Source organism: Solanum pennellii, chromosome 1 (genome assembly GCF_001406875.1).
Source record: "Solanum pennellii chromosome 1, SPENNV200".
Classification (NCBI taxonomy): Eukaryota; Viridiplantae; Streptophyta; class Magnoliopsida; order Solanales; family Solanaceae; genus Solanum; species Solanum pennellii.
In genome coordinates this window covers 100388523-100399513 of record NC_028637.1, presented here as the reverse complement: position 1 = coordinate 100399513, position 10991 = coordinate 100388523, and the positions used below count along the sequence as shown (strand labels likewise).

The 10991-nt window shown below is 31.9% G+C and overlaps 2 protein-coding genes across 2 annotated transcripts; both read right to left on the bottom strand.

Annotated features, from left to right (window-relative positions):
• Positions 1 to 3153: 3153 nt before the first annotated feature.
• Positions 3154 to 5140, bottom strand: LOC107004682 (translationally-controlled tumor protein homolog). The gene is made up of 5 exons (XM_015202988.2): positions 4990 to 5140; positions 4150 to 4223; positions 3906 to 4034; positions 3664 to 3821; positions 3154 to 3531 (listed from the first exon to the last, which is right to left on the bottom strand). The coding sequence occupies exons 1-5, from the start codon at positions 5015 to 5017 to the stop codon at positions 3414 to 3416; spliced, it is 507 nt and encodes a 168-aa protein (XP_015058474.1). The 5' UTR covers positions 5018 to 5140; the 3' UTR covers positions 3154 to 3413.
• A 1417-nt stretch (positions 5141 to 6557) lies between these two features.
• LOC107007859 (26S proteasome regulatory subunit 6A homolog) lies at positions 6558 to 10788 on the bottom strand. The gene is made up of 7 exons (XM_015206670.2): positions 10567 to 10788; positions 10307 to 10423; positions 8895 to 9002; positions 8308 to 8691; positions 7494 to 7712; positions 7231 to 7371; positions 6558 to 6947 (listed from the first exon to the last, which is right to left on the bottom strand). Exons 1-7 carry the CDS (start codon positions 10681 to 10683, stop codon positions 6870 to 6872), a joined length of 1164 nt encoding a protein of 387 aa, XP_015062156.1. The 5' UTR covers positions 10684 to 10788; the 3' UTR covers positions 6558 to 6869.
• Positions 10789 to 10991: the final 203 nt, after the last annotated feature.

The following is a 10991-nucleotide window of genomic DNA, read 5'->3' as shown; positions in this document are numbered from 1 at the left end:
GATAAATGTTTTCATCTTATGCAGTTTTTGTTTACATAAATAAATTCTAAAAATCTTTTTATGAATATTTATATATAAGATATTTAACTTGTTCAAAAAATAAATATTATGCATGTATAACAATAAAATATGTACATAATTTAATCAATTCAATTTGATTAATTCTTCAATTTTTTTAATCAAATAAAATAATATCAATTTTTAAAAATTTAAATTCAAATAAAATCAATTAATTTAATCAATTTTAATTTGATTTTTCAATTTAGATTGATATTCATTGAAACTGTAAACACACACACACACATATATATATATATATATATATATATATATATATATAATTAATGTGAAGAACAATTTGCCTTTTTCGGTAGGAAAAACTATATAAATACATCATAGAATTCAAAATAATTAATGTTCATATCCTAATTTAAAATAATTCAAAAAATACCTATTTTCTCAAAAAAAAAAAAAGAAGTTACAGTCCATATGTTCCATTATAAAATTTAAAATAATTATATGTTGATATCCCAATCTAAAATAATTCAAAGTGTCTATTCTCTCTTTAAAAAAAAATAATTACATTTTCATATTCTCTATTCATTAAGGCTGATAATATTCGCTTAACTGATATAAAATCTTATATATACTGTATTTATATCATTAAAACTTCTTGTTCAGAATTTACTCATTAGTCAATGATATAAGAGTATAATTATATTATTGTGGTATCATTAAGGTTTATTATTAAGAAATTAGTCATTAGTCAATAATACTATAAGAATATATGTCTATTGTTGTGGTATCATTGGAATTTCTTGTTCAAAAATCACTTATTAGTCAATGATACTATTAAAGTATATTTGTTTGTAGTTTTTTTTACTTTTATAAGGGCGTCTTAACCCAAACACCAAATTTTACATCAACTTTGGTGTCAGCATCATTTTTTGTGTAATCAATTTCAACCCACTACACCAAATTTTGCATCAAAATTGTTTTTTTTCATTATTATATTATTATTTCTAATTTCATTTATATTTTCTTATGTCATAAAACAAATTCTTTCTAAAACATTCGTTTTATATGATTCATATTATATTCTTTTATAATCGTTTAATACAAAATCATTATGTTTTTGTTGTACTTTTTAAAATTATTATGTATTTTATATTTCAATTCTAATGTATGTCAATTACTACTTTGTTGAATGTTTATTATTTTGGTTATTTTTAAGTACATTGTATTATTTGTTTACAAATTTATACATTTGCATTTTTAATTTTCGTGAAGGTTAATTCTAGTTTATATTCAATTATAATTTCTAGTAAAATTAACATAATATTTTTTTAAAAGTCACATATAGAAAAAATAATTTATAAAAAAGCTAAATTTTATATCTAAAGTTAATATTATAAAAATATTACATAAAAATAATTAAATATACAAGAGATTTAATTAAGATATACAATTTATATAATGTTTAATTAATAATTTGTATGATAAAATAATATTATAATATTCAAAAAGTGAATTGGTGCGATGATGTGTAACACTATTCACAGACTAAATTTGATGTAAAAATTAATACGAATTGGAGCTCAAAATACCAATTTTTACGCCAAATATAAAATTTGGTATAAAATTTGTGTTGAATTGGAAATGGTCTGAGGTATTTGTTTTCCGTATGTGATATGTTTTGTTAGTAGAGAAATTAACTGAGTTTGCGTAATATCGCATATGATTATAACTATGAATTTATCTTTTAAAATGTCATTTAATTTTGATATTAAGCCCTAAGTCATTTAATGGGAAAAGTTTTACTTATAAAATACTCAATTTATTTCATTGATTCTTTTTCAGTTAATATTTGTTAATACAAACTTTTTATTTAAAATCAAAATTTAAGAAGTAAAAAGATATCTATTTCTAAGAATCTATCACAAATCTTAAAATGAGAATTATGTTTATACATATGTTAATGGTTAGAACATTAAAAGTAACGTAAACCATAAATCAAAATCAATCTTCAGATAGACTAGACAAAAACACCATAAATCTAAAAGTCTTTTTATGTTTTTAAATTTTGATTATAATTAAAAATTTATATTAACAAATTTAATGAAAAAATCAAGTAAATAGATTGAGTGACTTTGTATATAAAATATTTTTGAAAGGATTTTGAGTCTAAGTTAAGTGATTTTTTGAGAGAGAAAAGTTTCAAATTAAAAATCAAAATTAAACGACTTCGTAAAAAAAAAAAAAGAGTTAATAATTAAGTGACCACTGATTTCCTCAAAAGTTCACCACAACTCGTCTTATCGTTCTTTGCTCGTTATACATGTCTTAAGATTGTTCATAACAAGTAGGCACATGATAGATTATTGAGAAATATTATACATAATAGAAATATTTAAATCAAGTAGCATATGTAACACAATTTTTGTCATTTAGTTAGGACCCACCCATTTTTTTAAAAGATAAAATATTCTCATACAAATCCATTCCCTATCTTTTCTCTTCCATTTTCTTTCGATTCCCCTAAAATCTATCCCCAAACCAGCATTTTAAAAAATTGACAAGCAACAAAGAACACATACATGGTATAAAAATTGGTATAAGTATATATTCTTTTTTTTTGTTGTATAAAAGAAAAATACTTATATATCACTATTCACTAATGAAGAAGACGTAGAAGGAAAGGAATCCTATTATGTGCACAGTTTAGCGAATTTCTTCTTTTCATCTTAAAAAAAAAAAGAAATTACTATCTTTTTATTTTTATTTTTACAAAAATCAGATTGCATATAAAAGGGAAGGAATCCCAAAATATAGAGATTAACAATTTTATAGCAAACACAAAATTTACAAACTATAGCTATATCATATTTATATGATGTGAATCTTTGTTATACCTAAAATTTGCTCATACTACAAATGAATCAAATGATAAGTGGACACGTGACAGTTAAAAAGTGAACCTCTCAGGAATGTTTGGCCTAGCAGCAAAATAAATTTTAATCTTAAATACCTTGATTCTCAATTCATACAATTACGAAGCATCGACCTTCATTTTAGGTATGGGCTTTTTTTCAAACAACAAATGAAACGGAAAATAAAGAAGATAAATTTAGTAAACAGCAAGTTCAGGCAACATATTAAATTTGTTTTAAAGATCAAATAGGCAAAATTGTTAATCAGAACACTTTCAATTCAATCAGCTAACCATTTGCTGTCCCACATAATAAGATCATATGATAAAGAAAAACTGCAGGTACTGCCGTACTGGTTACAACAAGTACCCAAGGTTTAGAAGAAACACAAGACATAAATAAGCAAAAAAGACCAAATATTAAAAACTATATGAAACATAATCTCGAATGCAAAACTTCTAGCAGAAGCACTCCACCAGACATCTAGCACTTGATCTCCTTCAAGCCAGGTGCAATGTACAAAAAGGTAGGATCAGCTGAACCATCCTTGTAGTACGCAAACACCAGGGCACCATCATCATGCATGCTCTCACCAACAAAGCTGCCAGCACACACACAAATAGTATCAGTTTCTATTAAAGTTGAAGTAGAAGGAAAACAAAACACATTCAACTTCAGTAAGAAATAGCTTAGACGATGTCATAAAACGATTTAACAGTGAAAACGGACATACAATTGCAAGTCCTTGATCTTTTGCAAAAGAAACTTAGTTGCTGCTTCAATGTTCTTTTTAAATGCTTCTTGTGCTTCTCCTTCTAGCTGGGGTGTCAGGTTCTTGATGTATCTCTTCATGAAGGTAACAAATTGTTTCTTGTCAAAAGCAGGTTGCTCCTGCAATAGCAAACCGCTATTTATTCACATATAATTCGAAGTACATTAAAATGCACTGAAACGTCATTAACTATGTATACAAACCTGAAGTCTAAAAGTGTCAACAATATCGACAACCCTGACAGCTTGGTCATCCACACCTTCATCTTCACATCCACCCTCAGCAGAAGGATTTGCCCCAATGTTTACATCGACGGCACCTTGAACAACCCACTGTAAGGTAACCAACACATTACATTATCTCTTTTTAAATTAGACTAGATAGTCTAGAAGAATTTGATTGCTAATATATGGAAATTTTGCTAGCAATAATTAACTGGAGACCTACCTTCCCTTGAACTTCCCAAAGCACGCCATTCTCAATTTCTTTGTAGGGAAATGAGTCGGAGAGAAGCTCATCACCTGCAATAATTTTATGAAGAGTCGTAGGTTTAAAGAACAGCACCATACAAAGAATGGGACTTAAACAAAAAATTTAAAGCCGGTATGCACAAAGCTACTGCTACAAACAAACTATAAACAGTGAATTTTCACAGATCAAGCAGCTACAGCAACTCGAAGGTGCACATAACAATAAATACTTGAATGGATAGACTTCAAGATGTTTAATTGAACCAGAACTTTAGGGATACATAGAACTAGGATTTCCTATATAACATATGAAGCACAAGTCTAGCTGAACTAGAAGCAACAAATATCACGAGTTTACGGATCCAAATTACTCATATATGGCTCTTACCTACAGTATCTTATATACACAGCATTAGATCTATAAATCAAGGGAAAGAACATTGGAATCACATCTATAAGATCCAGATTAGTAGATCTAGTTCCTTAATCACAACAAAAAAGAAAAAAGAGGCAGTACCGCCTTTATACAGTAAAATCAGTCGCAAATCAAGCAGATCTTATTGACAGATTCAGATCAAGCATCAAATAAACAACAATCTATGCAAAATTCCCGTTGTCGTAAAACACAAGAAGACTCATCAACAACCGCCAATCATCCAAACAAGATTCACTACACAGATTGCTAAAGCAAAACTACTCTAACTTCAATATTACAACTTTCTACCAAAAAAATTAATACAAAATATTAGAAAAATTAGAAAAAAAACAAAACTTAACAGAAAAAAATAGAAAACGGCAGAAGGATAAAAGAGATTACCGGTGAGGAGATCCTGATAAACCAACATGGTGGAAGAGTAGCCTTTTTCTTTCTCTCTCTAAAGTTAGGGTTGATAGGAAGAGAGAGGAAGAAAACGACGCACCAGTGAAGGCTCGGGAAGAAGGGTTTTGGCTGGAGTACGGTGTCCTTATAGCACTGAGCACTTGTAAATTACCAAAATAACCCGCCTTGAATCCAGAATTACGTATTTGCCTACCCCAATTTGAGTAGGGTTCTGAATGCCGCCGCACTCTGCCCCATGTCTCAACTAGTGCAAAGGCCTTATTACTTACTTTACTATTCCTAATAGAATCAAAATATAGGTAAAAAATAAATTTTAAACGTTGTGTAATTATAAATTATTAAATAAGAAAATAAAATATTTTTTAAAAAAAATGAAATTATATCTCTAATAGTATAGAAGTGACATTTGTTTGAGAAGATTAAAGTTTAAAATGAGTCACGCAAATTAGAATTAAGGAGTAATAATCAATAAATTTATATAATTTAATAAGAAGTTATTGCGAGCCTTAAATATAAAAAAAATCAAAAAAGTATACCTGCCAAATGAGTCTTACACATGACGAATTAAAAAATTCTTAGTTAGGAAGCTATTTCTCTAAATGGATCTTACGTGATGTAAATTCAAATTAATCAAATTTCAATTTAAATGCCGACCATAGTAAAAAAAAAAAAAAGGGAAGACGGTGCCAAAAGATAAATATTGACCCACTTGTTAAATCTTTGATGCTAGTATATAATCAAATTTTGGCGATGTTGGAAAAATCTATAACTCTTGAAAACCATATTTATTCAGTTTTTTTTTTTTTTTACGTTTAAGAATGGTTTTAGATGGAACTAGGACAATTTGATTCCTTCATCAAAATTTTATTATTTATTTTTGTTCTTTTAAGAGGATCTCCTATCCAAAATTTGCTACTAACTCTAATTATTAATTCACCTTCAATTATTAAGTCCATCTTACTTAAAGCTCGTTATTACAATATGACTAGTTTCTTCTTTTAATGTACATGCATAACTCCGACAACAATATACTACAGTTGAAGATATATTAGTAATAACTGGGTGTTTAACTGATTTTTTCACTTTCTAAGATCTTATTAAAATCGTTCTACGCTGAAATTATTTGAAATGAAATAAGATTTGATGTTTTAATAAGTTGAAATGAAATAACATTTGAGGTTCTCTTTCTTTCTGAAATTCCCGACTTCACAATATTTAGCCATATTATCAATACATTAATATATTGGTAACATTGCATTTTTTTAAATTAAGAAAATCCAAAGAATCAAGGCTAGTTGCACTCCGGAATCCGAGTATCCTATAGAGGTTAGGTGGTCAATACACCGGTCCGAGTCCCTCTTGATAAAAAGGGGTATGGGAACCAGCCTCTTCGGAGACCGCTGCTATCACTGAACCAATTAGGTGTCAGGTTCAGGTGTGCCACAACACAACAAACCTCTAAGACAGCTGCTACTCTACAAGGTAGGAGGTGCAACTAAATTAAGTAATCCCCAGTCACAAGTACATATAAGACCGGATCTTAGTTTGGGTAGCTATTGTCCAAAATTAACGATAAAGTTTCGATTGCCAATATAGCTCAAGGCTATTCTAGGTCATTAAGTCATACAGCAGGAAAGTATACAACTGAACAAATTCAAGAAGAGATCCACATACGATCAGTAATCCACAAGCAAGAGAGCACAGAGGCTTATGTGCAAAGCTTCTATCCCCACCCCCTACCGGCCCAGAAAGAAAGAAGAGGAGGGATACTAAAAGGGGTTTGGGGGTGTGGCAGGCAGTGGCCATGTTCAACTTTGAAAAGCTAAAAGCTGCTTGCCATGGGGCCTGCAGTAAGTTTAGGCATAGTAGTTTAAGCTGGCTTTCTTCTTGGCTTGAACTTGAATGATACCTTCATTGAAGTCTTCATGAGTTACCTGCAAGAGTTTGGAGACCAAATTAGTGCTATCCAGCTTGTCAACCATAAAAAGTATGGGGTTTTATATTGGCACGGTTGATTAGCTCTCACAGGATAAACTTAATCATATTAATATGGGTACTAGAGATCATCGCAGACTTAAACAGGCCAGTTCAATTTAATTAGGTTCATATATATATAATCCAGATTATTGATTAACCAAAGTAAAACTCTAAATCCCATTGCGACTCATGAGTTCAAAAATTATGTAACTGTCAGGAAGCAGAATAAAGAATAGAGACCTCAGTGGCATCGCGACGAAGTGCTAGCATGCCTGCCTCAACACATACAGCTTTCAACTGTGCCCCATTAAAATCATCTGTCGACCGAGCCAATTCTTCAAAGTTAACATCTGGGTTAACATTCATCTTTCTGGAATGGATCTGCAGTAGTTCCAGCAAAGAATCCTCATATGTTAAAGCGAAATTCTCAAGAACTCATTTCGTGTTAGCTAACAAGGCAAGGCAAGACAATGAAATGATATATGTTTTGGCAGAATACTCACCTGCAGGATCCGAGCCCTGGCTTCCTCTGTGGGGTGGGGGAATTCGATTTTACGATCCAAACGACCAGATCGCANGCAACGGAAAACAAAGAAATAGTACCTATCAAAACGCTTTGTGCCTATAGCATCAATTTCATCAATGAAAATTATGCAAGGTGATTTCTCTTTTGCCAGCTGGAAAGCATCACGAACAAGTTTTGCTCCATCTCCAATGAACATCTAAAGTTAGAACAGGCATTGATCAGCAGCATATTTGAGTCAATTACTTTAAATTGCAACTTAACAAAATTGTAAAAGTTCCCATGCAGTAGTTGGTTGCTAACTTTAGAAAGCCAAACAATAATATCATAAACAATTACATGCTTGCTCACACAATCATAAATTAAAAACAAGAACGAAAATTTCGCTTTCGAAGATGATTAACACAGAGTCTGCTAGAGCTGTATACTTAAAACTAAACAGAGACCACCAACGCTCCCTTTTGGTAAAGTTAAAGGACTAAATATGTTCAGAGGTAAATAAGACGGATGATTTTAGACCTGCCCCCAGATATGAAGGACCATTTTTGTCATTCTTTGTAGATTAATCCTCTGGTTTGATACAAATTCAAGTCGAGACCCATCTTACATATTAAAATTTTAATATATCTACTTAAAAAAAGACAAGTGTACTATGCAGCAGCTCTTAGTTAGAATTGCCAGGAACAATGAAAAGAGGGAAAACTAGGTTCCCACCATAGAGCAAAAGAGAGTTCAATTTCGTACAAATCTAGAGCAATTAAACACAATAAGATCAAACGTCGAAGATGATCTACCTGCACAAGCTGAGGTCCCGCTAACTTGAGAAAAGTAGCATTTGTTTGTGCAGCACAGGCTCTGGCCATCAGGGTTTTCCCAGTCCCAGGAGGCCCATACAAAAGGACTCCCTTTGGAGGACGAACACCTAATTTCTGGAACCGTTCTTGGTGTGTCATAGGCAGCACAATTGCTTCGACAAGTTCTTGAATCTGTTTCTCCAAGCCTCCAATATCATTGTAGTCTTCAGTTGGCTTTTCATCAACTTCCATTGCCTTTACCCGAGAATCATATTCAGATGGCAAGGTGTCCAATATCAAATAACTGTCTTTATTTACTCCAACCAGATCACCAGGTTTTAAGTTGTCAGGATCAACAAGACCAACAACAGGCAAGAAAATTGTCTACAAATAGCAATGAAAGGATTCATTTAGTGAAAAAACTTTAGCATCTAAACAGAGTATTAACCCAAAAAGCTGTGGTAGAAGGATAAAGCACAAGATCACCAATTCCATTCAAGAGAAATATATGAAGGGAATTTTGGATAGTAATACCGACAATAAACACCTAGAAGCAAATGATGTAATCCAATAATTTGACACCTTACCTGGCGCGTGGATGTTTTCAGTACAACACACTTGCCCTTCCTTTGTGAGTCGAGATCAATATTTGCACCATCCTCCTCAGCTTCTTCTTCAGGATTCATTTCCAAAATCTGAAAAAGACCGAAAATAAATGAGTTCCTCAAAGCTAGACTTCCCCACTACTACTTCAATGAACCTAGTACCACAAAATAAAAACACTAAGAAACTCAAAATTTGCATCCTCATAGTTCAATGTGTGAAAAAATATAACACCTCAATGGCTCAATCTACTGAAAAACAGACTCAAGCACTGAAGAAAAGGAAGCATAATGGTCATTTTCTTCTGTCCTGCCCAATTTATGTTTCTCTTGATCATCCTCCTATTTTCTTTTTTCACAAAAAAAAAAAAAAAAAAAACAGAAATAGGAGGATGGACTAGAGATACATATGTTCCCATCTATCCCCTCCAAAAAATGCAGTTTTTATACTTATATTGACACTTCAATTAATTTTCCCTGAACTCTTCAACTAATTGAACAGGAAAATGCTACAAACAAAATCAACACCAATATATGCATCTTTAGAATGTTAGTTTGTCGATAGTACGTGAAATTATTTCCTGACATTATATTATTCCAAGCATACATAAGTACAAATATACTATATATATATGTGTATATCTATATATATATATATATATATATACACATATATATATAATAGGTCAGGTACCAAAACACATCCTAAAAGATGCGAACCACTAAATTCCTTTGTCGTGTAGCACAAGAGATGTAAAGTGACTAGGAGCAAGAACCGATCTAACAATTCTTTTATACTTGAGACTTGAGATATCATAACAAAGGAGCTGCTCCTTTAAGTCCCTCAGAAACCTCCTTTTTTATCCTTTTGTAATTTCTTAACATCTAGCTTCTGGCATTCAAAATTTAGCATGTTACAGTACTCCTCGATGAAACAATTGCTGATGAATTACCCAAGTTCCTCGTCCTTTTTTTGTGCAGACAAAGACCTGCACTTCTTCTGTAATAGCACTATTGGTACTTTTCACTATCCCATAATCTAAAGCTTCTGCCTACAACAAGGTTACTCTTATAAAAAGAGTGATGTGATAGATAAACTTGCAGCACAGCAGGCTTCAGGTTCAATGTAGTCAATCCCCCTATTCAAAGACGTCCTAAGCCCTCTCTGCACTACGCTCTTGCTAAGAATAGGCGTCAAAACAAGAGAGATAATCATCTATGAAAACCTAATTACTCATCTCAACTTGTTGCCAATCAAGTAACTGGATAACGAAGTTGCTTATTGAGCTTTATTTTCTAAACATAAAATTCTTTTTTCCTTTTGTGTAAATATCACTCGCTAAAGATAGACGTCGAAGCAAGAGAAATGCCAATTTGAGGAAAACCTAATTACTCACCTCAACAATGTTGCCGACCAAGTAAGGAAGTTGCTTATTGAGCTTAATTTTTTCTTGGTTCTCCTTTATCTTCTCCTTGAATGAATCCAACTCTAGATTCGTCCTCTGCAGCTCTTCCTATAATTCACCATTCAAGTTCATTAGTCAATCTCCTCGGTAAAGCCCCAAAATCGATACAAATAGACAAAACTAAACATTCATCAAACACAAAATAACTCATGATAACTGCAATAAAAGATCAAGCTAAGAGAGATCGGAACCTTTATGATTCGAATTTCATTGTCAAGAAGGCGTGAAGCCCTAATAATATCTTCAGTGGACATAGCATGGAGCTGGTCATCTTCGAAGTTGCTATCCTCAGCCATCGGCGTTGCCATCGTCGACAAGACTGTTTGTATGGGATTCCGAAATGAAATTGGAGTGAAGGAGTCGATCTGTGTAACCTTGTACAGTCGGAAAGCTTTATATTCTCTTCTTTTTCGATGCCAATATTTGCAGTCTTCTTCTCCAAGAAAAATATGTTACATGGGCCGTCTCAATGCTGTTGGTACTGGCCCATTATTGGCCCAATATCCTTTTTTGGCCCGCCGAAAAGCCAGAAAGCCTAGTTCAAATTAAAAAGATTATTACGTAAGGGATAAAACACTAACTATCCCTAGAGTATGATTGAAATCATAAAAGGGAT